The sequence below is a fragment of the Salarias fasciatus genome, chromosome 19 (genome assembly GCF_902148845.1).
Source record: "Salarias fasciatus chromosome 19, fSalaFa1.1, whole genome shotgun sequence".
NCBI lineage: Eukaryota > Metazoa > Chordata > Actinopteri > Blenniiformes > Blenniidae > Salarias > Salarias fasciatus.
The window spans coordinates 23,957,858-23,981,039 of NC_043763.1; the positions used below are offsets into that span (position 1 = coordinate 23,957,858).

Sequence of the window (23,182 nt, forward strand, 5' to 3'; positions counted from 1 at the left end):
TTCTGCTGGACTATGTGACTCTCTGTATACTGCGAACCTGTTGGTTGTCTTTTTTCTTTTTTTCTTAATGGTGCCTGGTCCTTGACCCCATCCCGGTCCTCCTTATCAGGACCTTCAAACTCTCTATGCATCTCACACGTGTGCCAGGTACTTTTCAACATTACATATGTTTTACACTGCTTGCCAAGTGGGTCCCGTTTGTGAAAAAAGAAAAAGAGTGGCAGAGATGCAGGCAGGTGGCTCTTGCTTTTGGAAAAAAAAAAAAAAAAAAAAAAGCGTGCAGGAAAAAAGAAAAGACAGGTAGGCACACTAATACTTGGTTTTTGTCACACATAATACATCTTTTTCCACACCTGTTTACACAAACACACTATACCTAAACAGAGACATGAATAACATGGAAAAATACGAAATTACATATTATAATGAATACTAGATAAACATGATATGAAGAATACTATGATTATTCAACAGTATCAATGGTCCACTTCTGAACGCTCAGTCAACATGAACTGTAGGCTGAAGTCATTGGCAGATCTGATTCAGTTCCACTGAGATCCTCCGCCGTGGACGGTTGGGTATGAATGGGGACATGCATGGAAGCTGTGGAGCAGGGTTCAGCAGTGTTGCCTCACAATAGGGAGGCGTTGTTTTGATTCTGTTGCCTTTTAATGTGGAATTTGCTTGTTTCTGCTCCAGACCTCAGCCTTTAACGTGTGCAGAAGGCGTCGGGATTGATGGATCCAGCAGTCTGTTGACACGCGCCGCTCCTGCACACGCTGCACTTACAGTAATGCGCGGCTCCTGTTTCCCCTCCAGTTTCCATCCATGGGTGTAATTGGAAAGTGTAGCAGGCAGAAACAGTTGTTTGTGTCGGTCACACCAGTCGCGTCGAGACACTCCGCAAACAGCTCGATGCCGCTGAGAGATCTGCAGCCGAGTCGGCAGTTTGACTCTCACAGGACGCATTAGGATGCAGAAAGGAGGCTGGGAATCAAACCGGAGGACGCTGTTCTGCTGATAGTAAATATCTGCTCGTGTTACAGGGCTCCATGAAGTGGCTGCACAGTCTGAGCGCTTTTTGTTGTTTTTGAGGCCGTCCAGACGCTTCGAGCAGCCCAGTGTGCTTCACCAAGAAAAACTGTTTGAGACTTTAAGCCGCTGCAGTGAAGCTTCAAAAACACCCGGAATAACAATACGAGTGCGATTTTGCAATTTCACAGTCATTTTGAATTTAAAGTTGAGAAGAAACAGTTTCCGTGAACGCCTTGAGTAGTTTTCATTTTCTCTGGTATGGCTTGTAATGTGGTTCCATCTGTCTCCACTCAGAAGTCCAGAGAAACGATTCATCATACTGGAGAATCAGTGTTTCCCAGCCTGGAGCACTGGTCGGCGTTTCTCTGCTCTCAGATCATCACCGTCAGAATAAAGACGCATTCTTGTAATCTGCAGAATGCTTTTGTATGTTCCTGAAAGTCAGAATGTTCCCAAACTTTAAATGATTTAACCTGATGCAGTCTAAAGGTCACATTAATATTGACGGAACCTATGATACGATTGGAAAATGAAGAAAGTAGATGTGAGCGAGAAGTTGGTCTGGAGGCTGAACAGTTCCCAGAAGAGCTCTTCGGATTAGATCCTTTTATTGACCGACAACAATAAAACTGTGTTAGCATCAGTTTTAGACTTTCAGAGGAGGATGAAGCGGAGTCCACTTGACGTGGAGTGAGTTCCACTCAGGTAACTCTGGAGTTACGCTCGAGGTAACGTGAGACGTAGCAGGTCGCTCCGTCCAGCTCCTGCTACGCCCGCTCGTCACGGCGCTGATTTCTGTGCATCCGTCTCTGATCGTGATCGTTCCTTTTTGTGATTGAGTTTGAGGGTTGTCGCTGGTGGCGAGCCGCTCTCCTGACTCATCCAGTGACGTCGCGCTCTGGCCAATCAGTGGCCGGATGTCGACTCAACTTCCTTGGAATCGCGGACGAGCAGGAGCTAGAAAAGTAACCGGTGTCAGGCACCAATACGTAATGGGAAAACTAAAATCAAGCCGAGTAGGCTTCTAAGAGTGTCTGTTTTGTTTCTTAAAGCCAATCTGAGGAGTTTCAGGGAAAGAAATGATGTCAGCCAGCAGGAAGTCGCTCAGATCTGATCTGGAGTCAGATCTTCCTCACTATGAAACATGAAACAGTGAAAGCAGGTCTTTAAACCTGATCAGTTCTCCAGGATTTCTTTTTAGCTGCAGGATCTGTGTGCTTTATTCTTCAAAGCTTCACATTTATTTCTTAAGTTTCTGCTGACACGTAAAGTTCATAGAACAGAACTCATGTCAGTGCTTTCAACTGAGCTGACATTATGTCATCAAATCAATCCGCTGACAGGATTAAGGAACAGTAAATAAAGACGTTAGAAATAAAGTGGTCGGAGCGCTGATTATGTAACATCTCTGTAAGTGTGCCTCCTCTTTCCTCCTCCTCCCGAGGCACTTAACGCCTCTTAACCTGCCGGGAGGAGATGCATTACCTGCAGAAAAACGCTGTTTCTGGGTGGTTTGCCTCCCGGGCGTCAGGGGGCTTGTTATCCTCCGATCCTAAATCTAAAGCTTTGTCTTGGGAAGGAGGCATTTCGCTGTAACGACTCTACATCGCAGCCAGCGACTCTTTAATGGCCAACTTCAGGAAATGTAGCGAGAGCAGAGATTCTCACACGAGCCACAGAGTTTGAGACTGTTAGAAAGAATGAATGGTTCAATGAAAAACCGGTAAACTAAATCTGGATGTTAGGGGAGGAAGATGCTCTCGATTCGCCAAAACCAAAGCAAAGAAGTCATTGTAACTCTGATGTAATCTGAGTTCATCAAGGAGCTGAAACAATTGTTCAACCAAACAAACAGACTTTCTGTTGAAAACTCTTTGAAACTAGCAGGACGACACAGGAGTGGACATGAAGGGACAGCAGGAGGGACGGCTGCAGTCTGTGTGTGTTCATGCCTGCTGTGAACAGTTTTAGGAATATCAATAAAGCAGTAAACATGGCCGCTTGATGGGCGGTGGGCGGTTAAAGGGTCTGCCGGGGGGCTTCGCCTGCTGCGCCGGGCTTTGTGGGACAGCTTGTGTGCTGAGAGCGATGGATGGAGTTCAGGGCCAGAGAGCCCGCAGACCCAGGCTTTTACCAGCCCTCTGCTGGATTATTCATGTGACCGTGTGTGTGTGTGTGTGTGTGTGTGTGTGTGTGTGTCACCTCAGTGAAATATGAAGAAAATGACTAACTATGAAAAACAGTGTCTGTATCTGTTACATTATTTAATTCGTGACCCTTTGAACTTTGCTTGTTAAGTCATTTCTGAACGGTGGACACATCTGTTCATATTTGACATTTATTTGGATTCATACACACATTTAGATGGACTTTCTTATTGCTGTTGTTCCTTTATTCTTTTTGCCTGTTGCACATTAGCTGCTCTGCTCCACACTGCCCCCAACAGGGCATCGGAGGTAGTACTCTGCTCCACACTGCCCTCACAGGGCATGAGAAGTATTACTGTCAGCTACACAACCATAAGCTCCCTGAAAATGAACCAAGTTCCAGGTAGTGCAATCTGTGCGTCTTTAGCATCGTGCATATTGGGATCGTAAAAATGCGAGCCTGAGTCGGCGGTCGTTCTGTGAAAGAGACAATATAACACAATTAGCACTGTTTTGTGAGGTTTCCGTCTGCATTGTTGTTTCAGTTGTTCACATCTTTTTATAAAAGTGAGGATTGGTCAGGTCTGTGCTGCAGATGTGCAAACTGAAGAGAGAAACGAACCATCCTCCGCAGCTCGTTCCAAAAATACCTTTAATGTTTGTTTATAGCGCGATGAAAGATATATGTGAGGAGTCCCACTGAAAGCATGAGTGAGCTTCAGCACAGTGTTGGTTCTCACACATCAACATGTAAACAACCAGCGACACTACCAGTACGTTTGATATCAACAGAAAAATCGACTGTGGGATGTGTTTCTTTCTTGGGTCTGTATTTGTGGTTTTCGTGTTTCCCTCCAGGCTGAAGGCATTCTAGGACATCCTGCATTAACTGTCAGCCTGAGGGTCTCCTCCTCATGCCCATCACTTCTCAGTGGTCCAATCTAAACTAGGCTAAAGCCTCCTTGGCAGGAGCCACAATTAGCCCCCACTTCTCACAGCTAAAAATAGGAGCGTGACCAGGGGGACTCGCTGGCGTTTCGTGAGAGGAGGAGGAGAAGCTGCTGCTGCACACAAGCCGCCGGCCGACTGCGCCGCTTCCAGAGCAAGACGTCCCCGAGCCACGAGAACAATTACAGCCGTCTCACAGCGTCAGCGGCCGTCACCGCCTGGTTTCTGCTTCCTTCGTCCGATCCGGTACACAATAAATGAGGAGCATCGCCGAGTTTCATGTGAATGTTGTGAGCAGCTTTGATCGCAAGAGAAATGTGATGAAACCCAACAGAGCGATACGTTTTATGTTTTAAGGCCCCAAAGTTGAGGGATTTACACATCTCAGTGTCAGTCTGTTCTTATTTTGATGTTTTCAAGTGAAAAATTAAAACTTTCATTGCTTCCTGAAGGAGTACTTGCATGACAGCGATGCTGAGTCACTGAAGACGCAACTTTTAGAAAATACTTGACTCCGTCTCCATGGAAACGGGGGCAAAATGAAGCTTTTTTCTGAAACGTTGCTGTAGTAAACACCAGAAGGATTCATTCAGAGACACGGCTGTGGTTTGAACTCTTCTGCACACAGTCGACAGGGGTGCAAAACATCCCAGAAATCACTGTGGGAGTTTTTACAAGCTGAAAAGGCGTGTGTTTTCCAGGCGTTTACCGCACTACAGGTGGAGGTTTGGACCTGCGCAGCGCCGTGGTGGGAAACACTTGACTGTTTTCGGGATGTGTGTGTGTCCTTTCAGCCCCTTTAAACATGCCGTGAAGCCGCATTACCCCCCCGCGCTGCCGCGTTGTTGTGGAAGTGGAGTGTTTAATAATGGATTAACGTGTGTGTGTGTGGGTGTGGGTGTGGGTGTGTGTGTGGGTGTGGGTGTGGGTGCGTGCGCGGGAGGAGGTGCGGAGGCCCGCTGTGAGTGCGCTGGCGCTCACCGGGTGCACATGAATGTTTGAAGGGGTGGAGGGCGAGCAGGGCGCCGGACGGTTACCACGGCGATGATCGACTCCTGCGAGTCGAAGGAGAACAGGCTTCAGCAGCTGCTGTTGGTTTCCTGCACTTCACGGCTCCCTCTGTCCTCAACGCAGAGTCTGAAAAGCACAAGTCATTAATGCAGCTTCAGCGGAACGAGTTGAACTCCGAGGAAGAGCTGGAGTCAATCTGCACAGAGAAAAGATGAAGAGGTTAAACAAGGAGCGCCGCCTGAATCTAATTCATCAGCTGATGAACATCAGGCCCTCGGCCAAACACGGAACTTTCTGTTAAAGTTCAAAAGTGCATTAATATTTTCCTTTTGTTCGGTTTTAAAGAGTTTATTTGTGAACTGTAGAACTGGAGAAAATCAAGACAAAAATTGAGTATTTTAAAAACCTAAAAGGGAATATATTCAGAGTGAAGTTGGATGATCGTAGAGTTTCATGAGAAGATAAAACGGCTGAGGACAAATCATGATGCTGCAAGAAGACAGAACTTTGTTTTAGAAAAGTTTTATGTTTTAGCATCTCGTTTCTGCTCCTGATCTGTAGAACAGATGAAAATGCTGCCAGTGAGAGTTTATCTGTCAAATATTCAAGAACTTCAAAACGTTTGATAATCATCAAATTCCAGAAACTCTCACAGTTCCCAGAGTTCCAGAAGCTTCTGTCTGTGTTGAACTGAATTCTGACTGTCTTGCACTCTTCTCACTCAGTTTTGGAGAAACTAGAAGAAAAGTGGGCGGAGCCAGAAACGGTCGCTTCTGTTTCGGAGGATTTGTGAGTGAAAAGAAGAAACTTTTACTGGATGAGTCTTCTTCTTCTTCCTCTTCTTCAGAGGGTTCTCACTCACTGTTCTCCGTTCTCGAGATCTTTGATCTCAACCGAAACATACTAATAAAATGACAGCATTTTATTGTTTTAATACCCTTCAATAACTCCAACTATCAACCTTAAACCTCAGTTTTACTGGAAAAAAAACATAAAAACAAAAACAAGTTTAGGCAGAAGTACTGACATTTGATGTGAACTCACGATTAATCGTTGAATCTCAGTATAGAACGATTTAAATCCAGCGTGTCTTTCCATGCTAATGCTAACTGAACCATTTTGAATGTCTGCAGATCCCACAGACAGAACAACCCGCCTCATGGAAACCAGCAGCCACTTTCACTAGAAAGGTCTGGTGGCTTGGTTCCAGATAAACGTTTTTCTGGCGTCTGGATTGGACCGTCCGGCAGGTCGACATTCACTCGCACGCCGCGTGTTTGATGCTAACGTTCTCGAGTCGTTAGGTTTATGACCCATTTTTCGAGCTACATGCTCGACTTCCTGATGCTAGCAGAGACGACACCATTAGCCTTAACCAGTGTAATAAGTTCTACTCCACAAAGCCAGGGTGTGACCCGACTCAATCCGGTGGAGGTGAAGCGTCAGTGCTGCTCAAACGAAGCGTGTCTGACATGTGCCTATAGAAGCACGCTTACATTAGGGGTGCGTGTGTGTGTGTGTGTGTGTGTGTGTGTGTGTGTGTGTCGGGCTGGCAGCAGAAGCTTTCGGGACGAGGTGCTCCAGAGGAGAAGAAGCTGTCCGTTCTCCGGCTCTGGTTTTCTCTCATCGGCCCTCCGCCTGGTGAATAATGAATGGCTGGAGCTGAGAGGAAGGAGTCGCCCGGCGCTTCTCTCTCCTCCGGTGCGTCTCGGCGGACGACGAGTCGCAGATGCATTAAAGAAAGACGAGGGAGGATTTTCTCTGTAGACTGAAGCGGCTGCAAATAACCAAAAACTGACATGCACTTCTGAAAAGACCAGAAGAACAAACTCAGTTTTCATGTTCTAATCCTCAGTGTGAGCCTGGGAATGTGTGTATGTGTGCGTGTGTGTACATACATATACATTTGCGTGTGTGTGCACATACATGTTAATTTGTGCGTGCGTACATTCCTGTGTGTTAATATACACTCACAGGCCGCTTTATTAGTCACACCTGTCCAACTGCTCGTTAATGCAAATTTCAAATCAGCCAATCACATGGAAGCAACTCACTGCATTTAGGCATGTAGACATGGTCAAGACGATCTGCTGCAGTTCAAACCGAGCATCAGAACGGGGAAGAAAGGTGATTTAATTAAGTGACTTTGAACGTGGCATAGTTGTTGGTCTGAGTATTTCAGAAACTGCTGATCTACTTGGATTTTCACCCACAACCATCTCCAGGGTTTACAGAGAGTGGTCCAAAAAAGAGGAAATATCCAGTGAGCGGCAGTTCTGTGGGCGAAAATGTCTTGTTGATGCTAGAGGTGAGAGGAGAATGGCCAGACTGGTTCGAGCTGACAGAAAGGCAACAGTAACTGAAATAACCACTCGTTACAACCAAGGTCTGCAGAAGAGCATCTCTGAACGCACAACACGTGGAACCTTGAGGCAGATGGGCTCCAGCAGCAGAAGACCACACCGGGTGCCCCTCCTGTCAGCTAAGAACAGGAAACTGAGGCTACGATTCGCACAGGCTCACCGAAATTGGACAATAGAAGATTAGAAAAACGTTGCCTGGTCTGAGGAGTCTCGATTTCTGCTGTGACAATGGGATGATAGGGTCAGAATTTGGCGTCATGGATCCATCCTGCCTTATATCAACGGTTCAGGCTGGTGGTGGTGGTCTAACGGTGCAGGGGATTTTTTCCTGCCACTCTTTGGGCCCTTTAGTACCAATTGAGCATTGTTGCAACGCACAGCCTACCTGAGTATTGTTGCTGATCCCTTTATGACCACAGTGGACCCATCTTCTGATGGCTACTTCCAGCAGGGTAACGCGCCATGTCATAAAGCTCGAATCATCTCAGACTGGTTTCTTGACATGACAGTGAGTTCACTGGACTCAAAAGCCCTCCACAGCCACCAGATCTCCATCCAATAGAGCCCCTTTGGGATGTGGTGGAACGGGAGATTCGCATCATGGATCTGCAGCCGACAAATCTGCAGGAACTGCACGATGCTGTCATGTGAATATGGACCGAACTCTCTGAGGAATGTTTCCAGTACGTTGCTGAGTTCATGCCACAAAGGATTAAGGCAGTTCTGAAGGCAAAAGGGGGTCCAACCCGGTACTAGGAAGGCGTACCTAATAAAGTGGCCGGACAGAGTGTGCGTGCGTGTGTGTTGCAACCATGTGAGCTACAATTAGCTGATGAAGAACTGAGCTCTGAAGCATCTCAGATTTATTACAGTAGTGGCTGTTTTTCAACTTGATGTCGGGTGGTGTGTGTGTGTGTGTGTGTGTGTGTGTGGTGTGTGTGTGTGTTCTCCCCTGCAGTCCTGTTCCTGCCTTCCAGCTTGTGTTTCTCTTTCTGTTGATGCTATTTTTAGCAGCTTTATGATTTGAGTTCCTCTGCCGCCCTCCAGAGCGGAGCGTGCACGTCACTGCCTTGTTGTGGCGTGCACGTCGGTCGCCTTGTTGTGGCTTCCCGTCGCTCGCTCTCATTGTTGTTTCATTTTGTCATTGATGCTGGAGCGCACTCAGCAGTGGGATCCAGCACACGAGCCGGCCGTCCACTTTACAGCCTTTTATTCACTCCAGCTATTGTTGTCCGAGCCAATTCAACATCCATCCATCAGCCTGGCTGCTGTGTGTGTGTGTGTGTGTATGCGCTTATTGGTGTGTGCCTGTATGTGCGGCTGCGTTTGTGAAAGAAAGAAGTACAATTTGTAAGAATTTAATCAAGCACAGAATTGAGAGCGCCAACTTTCACAAACTTACACGCATGCTCACACACGCGCGCGGCGCGCACACACACACACCACACGCATGCACATAAACTTACATGTATATACAGGACATGCATGACCAAACACACGTTCCACGTCCTGAAGTCGTCGTGACATTGAGCGTTCAGAGAACAGTCCGGAGTGTTTGATGGAGCTGGACGGTCAGAAGCTGAACTCCCATTACAGTCATTAGATTGTGTCCTCCGCCTGAACTCCCCTCATATTTTATGCATCCAGAGTATTTCTGGACGTTTAAGAACCTTTCATTACCTGTAACGCGTCAGTCTCAATCTGCAGGCCTTCCTCAGATCAGCCTCTAGATATTAATTACATATTTAAGAGGAGGAGAAACTTGACTTCATTAAAGTTTGGTCTCAACTGTAGATGATTTTAATTACAGTATCAATGCACATCTCAAGTTTCACAATGACCCAGATATGATTCTTGTCTGTACAATATATTATAAATTGATGTTCTTGCTATAGTATTGGTATTTTAATTTATTGAATTTTATTTTTCTTCATATCAGTTTTCTGTTGATCTCAGCTCCTGCTTAAAAGTGTCGATTCACTTGTTTTCTTAAAGGTGTCTCTGATTTAACTGTCATGAAGTGTGCTGTGGTTGTCGGCTGGTTGGTTGGTTAGTTGGCTGGTTGATTGACTTGCTGGCTGGTTTTGTTGGTTGGTTGGTTTGTGTAGATGGCTGGTTGGTCGGCTGACTTAGTGGCTCACTGGTTGGTCGGTCAGTTAGTCGGTTGGTTAGATGGCTGGCTTGCTTACTCACTTTTTGGTTGGTTGGTTGATCGGGTGGATGGATGGTTTACTGGCTGGCTGGTTGCTTGGTCAGCCATTTCGTCGTTTGGTTATTTGGCTGGTGTACTTGCTGATTGGTTGGTTAGTTGGCTGGTTGGTTGGATAACTTACTGGCTGATTAGATGGTTGGTTGGTTGGCTGGTTGGGTGGTTGGTTGGCTGACTTACTGGCTGGCTGGATGGATGGTTGGTTGATCGGCTGGTTGGTTAGTTGGTTGGTTGGCCAGCTGGTGGTTGGTTGGTTGGTTGGCCGGCTGGTTGGTTGGTCCGCTGGTCGTTTGGCTGGTTGGTTGGTTGGTTGATTGGTTGGTTGGTTGGTTGGTTGGCTGACTTACTGGCTGGATGGATGGATGGTTGTATGGTTGGTTGAACTTTAATGCAGACGTCCTGCTCCTGTATGAGACGTGGTGCTCTGGACTTCCTCAGAAGTTTCAGGATCACGCTGCTTCTGACTGTGGAAAGTCCGCCTGTTTCCTTCTTTTTCGTCTTTTGTAATCATCCCAAGTTGAACTGGTGCATCCATCTTCATGCACGTCTTCCCTTTTCCTGCCTACCTGCCTCAGCCCCCTCGCATTTGTTTTCCTCCTCTTGATTCTCAGCCAACGTTCATCCTTTTTATTGATTTCTGAATTACATAAACCCGCCAAACTCTGCTTCACAGCCTGTTTCCTGTTACCAGATCTGTTAAAAAAAAAAAAAAAAAAAAGCACCACTTTCTGCTGCTGCAGACCTTTTTTGCCCTCTGATGTTGTTATTGCAAAGCTAATTTAGATAAAAACAGTAAGAAAGAAGCACCTTCACTGCAGTCGGATCATATTCTCAAGTAATTTCCTAATTGACGAAGCGGCGGCTGCAGATGGACGAGTTGCGCTGGTTGAGTGTTGCTGTTGTTTGTGTCGACGTCCTGCTGGTGATCAGAGTGAAGTGTTTCACTGCAGCTTCTCTCGCTCTCAATTCATCACTAAGAGGATTGCCATCAGTTTATTGCTAATGTCATGTGATCTCCTCGATCATAGAGTCTGATTTAGATTCTTCAGTGTTGGAACTTTTGTGTTTGAGTTACAACATCACACTAAAAAAATTAGCCAATCACGAGCTAGCAGGTTAGCGACGCAGGTTCCTCCTGTCTGTGGTCCTGTTGACCGCTCTACATGCTGCTGTACGTCCTGGTCTGGATTCAACCGGAGCTCCAGCAGATGGTCCTCTTCCAGTCTGATTACACTGTTTACATGCAGGAATAAATCCAGTCAGATTATTTGAGTGTGTTTTTCCCCAAATTCCTCATTTCAGTCAAGCTCAACATGTTTACATCAGACTGACACAATAATTAGATTTTTAGATTAGAGTTGTGGAAAGTACTGACATTCTTATTGTACTTGAGTACAGCGCCTAAAAGCCTAAAAAGAGTAATACATCTGATTCTGTATTTAAGCATGTTTTGTAATCTGACTTTTTAATTTGACTTCAATAAATCATTTCTCCACACAAAAATCTCCTAATTTAATATTTAATTCAAACAAATTTGTGGCTGATTTTTGCTCTTTTTTTTTTTTTTTTGCATGTTTAATATCACAAAGCTTTATATTTCCATATGAATCGTTTTTTATTTGATGGACTTTGTTCCATTGATGGCCACAAAACTAACACTGGAGCTCAATTTCTGAATGTGCACAAGTATATCTGATGATTCAGGTTATTTATTTAAAACAACTAATTACATAGATCTGATTTTAATCACATGCAGACATTTGACTTTTCTCACCTTGAAATAACTCGGTAATAAAGTAATTTAGAGACTTGATGATAGCATAATTTATGTTAACTAAAGTTGAACCTGTATAGAAGTTAAACTTCTTAACCACTAAAGCCTGATTTGACCTATCATTGGACTGGCAGATTCAGAGCTGCGCTCATCTCCTGACGCTTCAAAACATTAAAGTAGCGTTGATTAAAGAAGCTAAATGCTGCAAAATGGATGTTTAGACAAAGCTGCAGTCTTGATTTTGTAATTTTCTGCGTTCACGGCCCCCGAAGCGTGACGGATTCTCCTGAGAGTCGACTCGCATTAAAGATGTTGAAATCAATCATTCATTTGATGAAGAGAGAGAGAGAAAAATAGTGAATGTAAGTTTCTCTTTCATGGGGCGTCTGTGTTTGGAAGCGGGTAATAACTTGTAATTGTGGGAGACGCAGACTTTACGCTCTTCATGTCTCGTTTAAAGCATCGCTGCAGCTTAGAAAAAGCTCTCAGATAGCTGTGCTTGTTTCTGTTGAAACAGTTGAACAGATTATTGGTAAATCCGACCGTTCAATGCCTTTCCATTAATCGGTGCTGGATTTAGGTTAAAATGTGATCTGACCTGAGTTCTCCTGTCTCACTGCAGGTGGAATTAGCATTGGCACGTCCACGGTAACTGTGGTTAGCGTTAGCCGCGTTTGGTTGCTAATCTCAGTGATTGTTGTAAAGCAGCTTTAATCTCCATGCTGCTGGTATTTTAATTATGATCAATACAAAATTGTCTTCCATAGATGATGTTAAAGATGAGACGCTGCTCTTTCTGACTCTAATCTCCACGCAAACTCATTTCTCTAGTTTATCTCCATTTGAACTTATTGATTTGCTCCTTTCCTTGATTTTCTGTTCGGTTTTTGTTTCTCGTGTTAAAACGGTGAATTAGCGGCGTGCCGGCGCCCAGTCGAGCATCTCATTGCCCCGGTGCTTCCCTCAGTGGATGTTGGGTTAGTGTGTTGAGAAGCTTCAGGTTTCCTGCTTCATCTGAATGTGACCCGTTACACAAACAAGTCACGCTCGCCTCTAATGATGCCGCTCACATCATTCCTGCACGCCGCCGCCGCCGCTCGCCTATTACGGTGATGAATGAACGCCGTGCGAGCGCCGCCAGCTCTCCACAAACGAGGCGGCGGCGGCGGCGGGAGATTTCCCGGCTGATGGAGGAGAGCGACGTCAGCTGATGATAACAAGTGAACGGAGGCGGAGGAGGGCCCTCACCCACAATGCATTGCTGCAGATTCCTCGTGGGCCTCATTTGATATTGAGCTTGGTGGATGAGGAGGCAGAAATCAGCACGTCTCTCACCTCCTCTGGACATATTCGCCATAATATGCACTGATTTCTTCACTTCGTCTCCTGAAGCTTCTTCTTTGTTCTCCAGGCCGCATTTTACTGTAGCACACACACGCACACACACTCTCAACACACACACAAAAGACAGGAAGATCTCGACCGCCACTCAAATTTAAACCTCCAGGATCTTGCAGCTCTTCTTTTCTTTATTCTTTCTCTTTCTTTCAGGACCTCCAGGTTGTCTCATGTCTCATAAGATCCTCCTACAGGTTTCTGGCTCCAGACATGCGTGCATCCGTCCGTCCGTCCGTCCGTCCGTCCGTCCGTCCGTCCGTCCGTGCGTGCAAAGACTCCCGAGTCCTCGCTCGTGGAAACCGAGCGTCGTCAGTCGAGAAGCGAGTCCCTCGGTTTACACGACAGCATCTTCAGCCTCCGTAGCGTTTCGGTTATCTGTTTCCATGACAACGCCGCTCGGAGCCACTGACAATGCAGCTCTTCCAAAATTACTCCGTGGAAAATCACCACGTTTCTGAAATGCTTCTGAAACTTTTCCCCTGCTGTTGATGTTTTTCTATTTAACTTTCTCAGCATTGTTCCGTTGTTCCAGTGAGACGTTCTCAGTTGAGCTGCCGCTAAAGTTAAAGAGGTTGGAGTTGCTCCTCTTTGTCTGGATTTATCTAATATTGATGCTTTTTGTCAGAGTAACAGGTTTTCTTTCTCTCTCTCTCTCTCTCTCTCTCTACCTCCTCGGTGTTATTTCTCACTCCTGAACTTGCTGCTCGGCGGCGTTTTGCCCTTTTCTCCCTCTTCCCGCCATATTTCTCGCCTCATTTCGCTGTCACGTTGTTCCGCTTCCTGCAGGCCAGTCCTCAGATTGTTTCTCCTGCTGCTGAACTCCTTCTTTTCTCCACTCTCTTCCTTCGCTGAAGTGCCTTAATGGGGTAAACTGTGTGCTCGTTATCCTTAACACTCGTTTTGGGCACAGATTAATTGAGCCGACTGTTTGTGTGAAGCTTGATATCGTCTCGCCTCGTAGATTAACTGCTCTCTTCATTTTTTTCAGTTAAATTCAGATCAAATAAATATGTACAGGCTAAAACGATGGGAAACTTGTTTGATTTAGATTCTGTGGTGATGTTTTGATCTAATTTTTATAGGATTATCAGCTGTTATTGTGGTGAAGACGATTCCTCAGCTGGCCCAACACGACTTTATTCATCCACTTCTTATTAGACAGTTTTCTGCTTCATCTTTTCTGAATTAAGTTTTCTTTTTCTCACAGTTTTGATTTGTGACTGATTTTCTCTTTGTTGAGTTGTATTTCCTCCAAAATCAGAGATTTGTTGCTCCGTTATGCCCAGAAACTTTCTCCAGGTTTTGACATTTCATTCTCGCAGCTCGACAGTGAAGCTGGTTTATACTGGTCTTTGGTCGTCTACGCTGGTCTGAACCTGTTTTTTGCCGGTCTAAGCTGGCCCATGTCAGCGTGATGCTGGTCTACATCGGCCTGTGGTGGTTCATGCTAGCCTATACTGGTCTGTCATGGTGAATGCCTGTCCATGCTGGTCTGAAGCTGGCATATGCTGGTCTGTGGTCATCCATGCTGATATATACTGGTCTAAAACTGTTTTTTTGGTGGCCTATGCGTTTCTCAGTCAATCTGATGCTGGTTTGGACTGGTCTATGGTAGTCCACGCTAATCTAAAACTGTTTTTGCTATCTTTTAGTGGTCCATGCTGGTTTATGCTGGTCAGTCATGGTAAATTCCTGTCTACACTGGTCTGAAACTGGAACAACATGGATGTAATGTATTGCTAGTCTGTGCTGGTTTAAGCTGGTCTTAACTGGATTGTGTTGGTCTGATAATGGTCTGACATGATCCTCTATTGGTACTGGTGTGTGCTGGTCTGAGCCTGGTTCATACTGGTCTTTATGAGACCAAAGTGAAGATATCTACAGGTCTCTTATGCTGGGCTGCAGAAATGACTCCAGAGGACAGAGGACGGTCTCTCTGATCTTGTTTTTACTTATGTAAAATGTGAACTGCAGACTGTGTGAACATCCAGTTCAGGACATTTCATTCAGGTTCTTAATAACTCACTTAGCTCACTTTCAGTGTTGAGGATGAACTGTGTGCATATTTCATGCTCTCCAGCACTTTGCAGTGTGCTACATCTGGCACGCTCTCCGTCAGCTGGTGGGTTTAATATTACGTAATACCTCTGCTTCCCTGCTGGATTTACAGCGTGTAATGTTTCTGTTTTCTTCCTCCCCCGCAGTCAGGATATCATGACCTGAGAGGAATGAAGATATTGCTCAGCCCCAGCACATTTTGGTTGTTTTTCTTTTTTTTTTTTTTTTTAACTCTGAGAAACCTGGAATAAACTCTCCCGGCTCCGCTGGTGAATCCGACTCATACGACGCACTCGGACACCTCGTGGCGTCCGTCTTCCCCTGAAGACGGACATGAATCTGAAAATAGACGCTGCTGCTGTCTGAAGCTCCCAGAGCAGAAAACACGTGTGCTCGTTTCATCACTCAAAATAACCCCAAATCGAAGAAAGCAGGTGCTCTGAAGCAGAGAAACTCGCATTACCCAGACCTCTCTGTCATTTTATCCACTCTTAAGTACAATTTACATATTCATAGCCAATAATTTGAATCTTTCTCAGAGAAAACTCTTCACATCGACGTGTGTGAACAAAAATGGGATTTTCACATCAGCGTCAGGACCGAAAGTCAGTCAGTATCCCCAAATCAAGAAAGATGTGAGATTTTTCAAATTCTTTTAATGAAAATGTTTCAGTCTGAGCATATTCCAGTATAAAAAAACAAGTTTAATGGTAAATGACGAATTTGCTATGAAAGAAGGAATTTGAATTTCGAAAGGGAAATATTCCATTTTGTTCTAAATCAGCTGCAATTTTTTTTCACTCAATAAACAAAACTTAAACTGCTTTTTGAGCAATATTTTAAAATTGCACTGCAGTTAATATGAAATAAAACTGACCTCTGTCCACTCATTACGTCAGTATAGTCATGGTGGATATGAAACTGTCAAGAGACTATAATGTTACCCTGGCCTGATTTTGGCTGTGAACGACAGTCAGAATTGAAGATTTCACAGCTGTTCTACAGACATATGGAGCAGAAATAAAGGTTTTAAGAGTCTTAGCGCAGCGTCTTTGCTGTGTGCATTAAAAAAACCAAAACACACACCTTAAACACATTATTAAGAGTTGATTATTTTAAAAACAGCCCAGCATGCTTTTTTTGCTCATTTCCAACACAGCAGGAGCTCAATGAGTGAGAGAATGAAATTTGATGTTTCTGGAAGCTGTAATAAGTGTTCAGCATCTGGGAGCATAAACCACAGCAGACAGGTGAGACATTCACTTCCTGTCCAAAAAATAAATAAAAAAAGGGACAGTGACGGAAGTTACACTGGTTTTATGGCTGCTTTTACTGGTTCCTAATGTTGTATGCTGGTCTGTCTGTGTTTGTGCTGGTCTACACTGGTCTAGACTGGATTTTACTTGATGCCATACCCGGGTCTGTGCCAGTCTGCTGCTGGTGGACTCTGGTTCATGCTGGTCTATACTGGTCTACCATGGTCTATGCATTTTTTATTCTGGTCAGTCATGGTGTATTCCTGTCTATGCTGATCCAAAACTGGTTTATGCTGGTCTATTCTGGTTTATATGAGTCTCTGCTTGTAAATGTTTGTCTCTATTGGTCTGAAACTGGTTTACTGGTATTTACTGGCCTACAGTGACCTTTACTGGTTTATTCTGATCTATTTTATTCTAAGCTGGTTATACTGGTCAATGCTGGTATATATTGGTGTAAAGTTGGTTTATGCTGGTCTTTACCAGTCTATGGTGATCTTTACTGGTCTGTGCTGTATGTGCTGGTCGATCCTGGTCTGTGGTCTGTGCTCTTTGGTATATACCGCTGTAAAGCTGGTTTATGCTGGTCTTTACAGGTGTATGCCTGTTTAATCTGGTCTACGCTGGCCTATGTTGGTCTATCATGGTTTAAGACTATCTATACTGGTCTGAAGTGGTCAATTCCAGTCTATGTTCTTCTGAATTGTTCTATTCTCGTCTATACTGGTCTGAAGTGGTTTGTTCTAGTCTGTACTGGTCTGAAGTGGTCTAGTCCTTCTTGCTCTGAAGCTGAAACATACTGGTGTCTTGCTGGTCTGAAGCTGGGCTATGAGGATCTTTACTGGTTCTTACTGGTCTTTGCTGGTCTTCATGAGACCAGACTGAACATACCTAACGTATCTTTCCCCCGGTTCAAAGTTTGCCTGCAGCCACCATCGTTTCCACAGCGGACCACAGAGGACGGAGGACGGTCTCTCTAATCCTCATTTCCATGTCGGAGTCAAACATGCAGATTATTCCGTGTTTAAGATTCAGAAACTTCACATACGGTGTCGAGATCTCAGCTTGAGGTGAAAATGCAAACGCATTCTCCTCCTCAGTGTCGGTCAGGTTTGGATTAAATCTGCAGGATTTAGCTCGGTATTGTGCAGTAAGTCCAGCTGGAGGGAGGACCGGAGTCCTGTTCTCTCTCTCTGGTGAGTCTTTGAAGGCTTCCCGGTGTCCTCCTGCCTCCTCCTCTCACCTCCTAATAACGCACGCATCCTGAAATCTCCACTCGGCGCTGCTTTCAGGGGACTCTGAAAGCAGAAATGAAAGGAGCGGTGCACTTAATGCACCGCGGCGCGGAGATAATCACCAGCAGGCTAATTAACCTGCAGCAGCCGAGCACAGACCAGAGTCAGGTGAAAGTGAGGCGGCTGACCTGCAGGAACAGTCCCCGATACCCCGATGAGACCGTCTGCAGGGTTCCAGTCCGTCCCTCTCAGCAGGATGCACCTGTGCTTCACTTAACGTTAACCTCGGAGGACCCGGCTCTTACGTAACTGCAACGCTAATATGTTTTTCCAAGGATTTATCAGGCTGTTTCTTCTTTTTTTATATATATATATATGCATTACCCTTTTTTTTTTTTAGCTCGTTTGCTGCCTAATATTACATAATACTGTGTAATTTATTCAGGAAATAATTGGAACGGCTACAAAAAAGGTGTTTCAGATGTTTCTTCCTGAACCAACATTTTATATTTGCTGCAACAATCAAACTAAAAATCTTCCTCAGATTGTTCTGAAAAACTGCTGCTTATTGAATTTAATTTGGTTGCTTGTTTGATTGATTAACTGTCTGCTCACTTGATTGTTTGGTTATTTAAAAATACATTACAAATCACTTTTAACACAAAAAAATACCAACATGATTAAATTTAACTGAAAGTAATTATGTATCAATATTATATTATTTCATATGTATTACATTAATTCTATATTATATAATATATACAATTCTCAATATAGTTAGATTTTATCACCTGAAGGCATAGAAATTTTTTAGTTAAAACATATTTCAAACTTGCTGACATTGTAGTTTAGCCCCTTTATTTATTGTAGTTTATTTACATACTTAAGATTTTCTGTTTCACTTTTTAATATAAGAATAAAAATATAATACAAGTGTCCTGGAAAAAAAAAACAGAGTCGCATGTAAAACAGTAAAATAAAATATATAAATACCTCAAAATAGGGAAATTACAGAAAAGCTGACAGACAAACATGTTTTATTTTCTCTTGAAATAGAATAAATGATGCTGTTACACAATGTTTTGTAAAAGATGTTTTGTAAGATGTTTTCCATTTTTTGTAAGCAGAGGCCAAGTTATTAAGTCAAATTTATTACAATTACAAGACACAGCTAAAAATTGACAGTCATGAAAAGAAATTAAAAAATTGGATGCATTAAAAAACAAACACAGAAAGTAAAGCTCTGTACAGAAAAATAGCCGGAATCGAACCATGTTCTGAGTGTGAACAGAGCAAACCACTGCACACTCGCTGCGTCCAGGAGCAGCACCTCCCCACGCTGTGTGCTGGAGGAATGCCGGGATCTGATTTGTATTCAGTGAGTCAACATGAAATGCAATCACGCTGCTCCTTCACTTTGGATTTTCCGGATGAATGCAGAACAATGGATTTGGAGCACCGGTCCAAGCAGGTTCACCCGCCGAGGCGCCGCGGTTCGATTCCCCAGAAACAATCAGGGGAAAGCCGCGCTGCCGCTGGAATTCACCCACAGACTGACAATGAGCTGGAACGGCGGCTCCGAGCTGTTACACCGCCGAACGGTTTGACCGAGCGACACGAGGTCAAAGGTCAAGAGGCGTGGCTCCGCTTTCAGCCTGATTCCCTCCGACACACTTTTTGAAACTGTGGGAGAATTTCCTCGTTCACAGGCTGGAGGGGCGGCGGCTGTTAACAGGAAGAAACCTGCAGAACCAGACTCTGAACAGACTTTCTGCAGGACCAGAGCCTCCTGTAATGCCTCAAAGTTTTCTCTTCTTTTCATTTAATAATTTTGCTAACATGTTAGCATTACCATCCATTAGCATCACAGCTGAGCCATGAAATTTACACAGTGAGAAACACAGACAGCCCAGATTTTAAATTTCTGGGGATTTTCCTTTGAATGTAATGATTTGGGGATTTTTTTTTTGTTTGTTTTCAGTTTTCATGCTGTCGCTTCACTGGAATCAGCTGGTTTGGAGGCAGGATTCCTCTGTCGGTAAACAGACTTCCTCTCACCTGATCGGACGACTTGATTCCGGCTCTGACAGATTCTCCTCCTGATTCCTGCACAGAAACACTGCAGCCGTCGTTCTGTGAGCGGCAGGAACAAAACCCAGCGGTGATAAGTTTTCAATTACCTTCAGTCAGAGCTCCGAAAGCGGCTCGTCAAAGTTAATTTCATTTCTTTTTTTTTCCTCTTGGAAAGCGTTAATGTCGGAGGCCGGGCCTGCAGGTGTGTGTGGAGATGAGATGATTGACTGGCGTCATGCTCGGCTTGGCTCGGGCCTGAACCACGAGGGCGGGGGGGGATTATGGATGGAGGGCGAGGTGGGAAGTTCCCTCAGCTCCGTCTTCGACTTTGAGATGAACTGGAGCTGATATCTGCGGGGAGTGTTATGGTTTCAAGCGAGGATCACACCGGGACGGGCGGCCGGCTCGCTGCCTGCCTGCCTGGCAGGGATTTCTGTCATTCCCAATGTAATTAGTGTGTAAGAGGCGCCGGGAGAGCGGCCGGCGCCGGGCTCGGCCCGGATCACGCTCTGATGGATCATTTAACGCCCAGCTCCACCTGAGCGCCCCGACATGTGTGCCTGTTCTCCGGGGGAAACACTAAAGCAGACCCGCACATTTCCATAATAATAAATGTTTTTCCCCTCCGCTCAGGAAAACCGCAACGTTCCGATCTGCTTGATTAACGTGTGTGAAGCCAGGGAGGATTATTATTCATGGATTCCTAGGCGGCGATGAGCGCTCCGATAGGCCTGTTGTTCATCTCCTCGTGTTTTCCTCTCCTCGCAGATCATTTTCCGCAAAATCAGCGAGGTGAAGAAGGAGGAGGAGGAGCGGCAGCGCTGCGAAGAACGAGGTGCAGCTCACCATCCCGCAGGACCACCCGGTCCGGAAGCTCTTCCAGAAGTTCAAGCAGCAGAAGGAGCTGCGGAACCAGGGCGCCGTGGCGGCGGCCGCCTCGCAGCTGGACCTGGAGAAGAACCAGCTGCAGGTGGAGCAGCACCACCTGCAGCACCAGCAGCACCAGCAGCACCTGCACCCCCACAGCCTGCAGCTGGGCCACTCCAGCCTGCAGCACTCGCTGCCGCTCAGCCTGCAGCGGCCGCACGCCGCCGCCGCCGCGCTGCAGAACGGCGCCCCGCCCAGCAGCAGCGTGCTCACCGTGTCTCAGGTCACGCCCATGCCGGCCTCGCTGGCGTACGCGCACGCCGGCGAGCCGCCCGCCAAGCAGAACAACTGCGACATCATGGAGCTGCAGCCCAGCGCCGCGGGCGGCGGCGGCGGCGGCGGCGAGCAGACCGTCCGGGTCAAGGTGAGCGGCAGCCCCGCCCTGGCCAAGCCCCCCGTCCGGGCCAGCGGCTGGCTGCGCCTCAAGAACAACATGGCGCCGGCCGAGGCCCGGAAGGAGGGGCTCAACAACAACGTGAAGGCCGTTTCCGTGGAGATGCTCTCTCAGGATGGCAAGGCTCAGGAGGCGGGGGAGGGCGGGGCCGCGGAGGAGGGCGGGGTCTCCGGCAACAACCCGCTCCGCAAGACGGACTCCTGCGACAGCGGCATCACCAAGAGCGAGCTGCGCATCGACCGCGCCGGCGAGGCGCGCACGCCGGCGGCCGTCACGCCGCTGCTCCACAGCCCGCTCACCGGGGGGGCGGGGTCCCCCCACCCCTTCTGCCCCATCCCGGAGCAGGCGCTGCAGGCCGCGCTGCACGACACCCGGCTGGAGCTGCGGGGGGACATCCAGACCCTGGGGGGCCGCCTGGGCGCCCTGGAGAGCCAGGTCGCCGAGATCATCAAGCTGCTGTCGGACAAGAGGCGGCCGTCGTCCGGCGGGGCGCCGCCGCCCCCCCCGCAGCCCGCCGCCACGCCCAAAACCAAAACCCAGCGCCAGGACATCTTCACCGTGTCCAGGCCCGTGTCTCCGGACTCGGAGAAGGACGAGGGGCTCTGAAGGGAGCTGAGCCGGCGGCGAGCGCGTCGGACCCGCCGCCGGGCTCCGTCCTCCAGGACAGCCGCCGGCGTCTTTGCACACGGATTCTGGTCTCCGGTCCGGGGCCGGTGGGCGGAGCCTCCTGGCTGAGCCGAAGCCGGAGCGTTGTGATTGTACATACCTCTCTATGCATGTCCAGCTGGATTCTGGCCTGCCAAAGAAACCCTACTTACTTCTTGCCTGTATATTCTGCAGTTGACTGCATGCAGATGGAGTCTGAAGAGACGTCTTCTTGTACATAGGAGTATTTTTCATTGATGATTTACTATGTGGACATTCAGGGTTTGCACACTGGTAGCACTACGACTCCGGCAGGGTCTGCTGGTGGCGGCGCCGTGCATGGATCATGTAGAAGTAGAGGAGTTCTTGCCTGTGCGACGAAACGGAGACGAACCCCGGATTCCCTGAAGACGAGACGCAGAGACGGGATCTCCTGCTGATTTTTATAAGGATTCCTCCTTTTGCTTCTTGTAATAGTTTCTATTTTTGATTACGGACTGGGCCTGGTGGGGGCGCCGGCGAGCGGCTGCTCTTTGTGGGACGCTCCTCGAGTCGATGCAGGTCGGTGGGTGAGGCTGACGGAGCGTGCACGTGGAGTGTGTGTGTGCATCTCGGGACAGGTGTGTGTCATGACATTTACGTGTTCGAATATACGCTTGTGCATACACAACATTTTGTGATGTACGCACATGTCTGTGCATCAACACACACACACACACACACAGATCTGATTACATATGAACAGTGTTCATTGAACACACACCTCAGTACGAACACACACGCCTGCTGGCACATGGACACACACATCTCACTACAAATACTCAAATTTGTGTGATAACACAAATCAAAATGACACATCATTAGACAAAAATGTGATTTTACACACAAACACAAATAAATTGAGTTTTTAATGAACTAATGTGAACACAAATCAAAGTCACTTCTCATTTAAGATATCTAAGTCTAATCACCTCCCACTCGTTTCGTTATTTGTGTGTGTGTGTGTGTGTGGTGTGTGGTTTTAACACACACGTCATTTCAGACATACAAACCAGATTCCACTGGCGCACAGCAGACACTGAAATCTAACATCTATAATTGGTTCTGTTCACACACACACACGAGTCTAAAGACACGCACAAAGGTCTGAGTGCACGCCGCCCTCACCGTGCACGCCGCGGCCCTGCTCGCCGTGCGTCAGCCTTCCTCTCTTCTGGGTTCCTCTGTTTGACTCGGGGACGGCAGAAAGCTGCGACGACACGATGGCATCTGGAGTTCAGCGCAGCGCCGTGTGATCCTACTGCCCCGCCCCCCTCCACACACACACGCGCACACACACACACACACACACACCAGCCAGCGTCTCGCCGAGCTGCTGCTCTCGCTATTCCACCAAGGGGAATCTCCATTAATAACAGAAAGATGGAATACTGAACTTTGTATGACATCAGTTTTCTAAAAATCTGCATGCAAAGGAGTAGTTTTATGCTCCACACTGCTCACACACCACACACACACACACACACACACACACACACACACACACACACTACACACTCGCAGTTACACAAACACACTCTCATGCACAGCGTGACGCCGTCTCTTCACGGGAACCCCGGGCGTCCGGGAAGACCTTTTCCTCACAGAGGGGAGGTCACCCGCTTTTTATTGAGTCCTTCCACCCTGCAGCACTCGTACACACACACACA

At 46.7% G+C, this 23,182-nt stretch overlaps 1 protein-coding gene across 1 annotated transcript in view; it reads left to right on the forward strand.

The window, feature by feature from the left end:
- Positions 1-21,448, forward strand: part of kcnh5b (potassium voltage-gated channel, subfamily H (eag-related), member 5b) — a 146,922-nt gene extending 125,474 nt beyond the window's left edge. The window contains 2 exon segments of the mRNA XM_030117128.1: positions 20,276-20,329; positions 20,331-21,448. Of these exon segments, the coding sequence (XP_029972988.1) occupies positions 20,276-20,329; positions 20,331-21,434 (1,158 nt within the window). The 3' untranslated portion in view covers positions 21,435-21,448.
- The last annotated feature ends 1,734 nt before the right edge of the window (positions 21,449-23,182 follow it).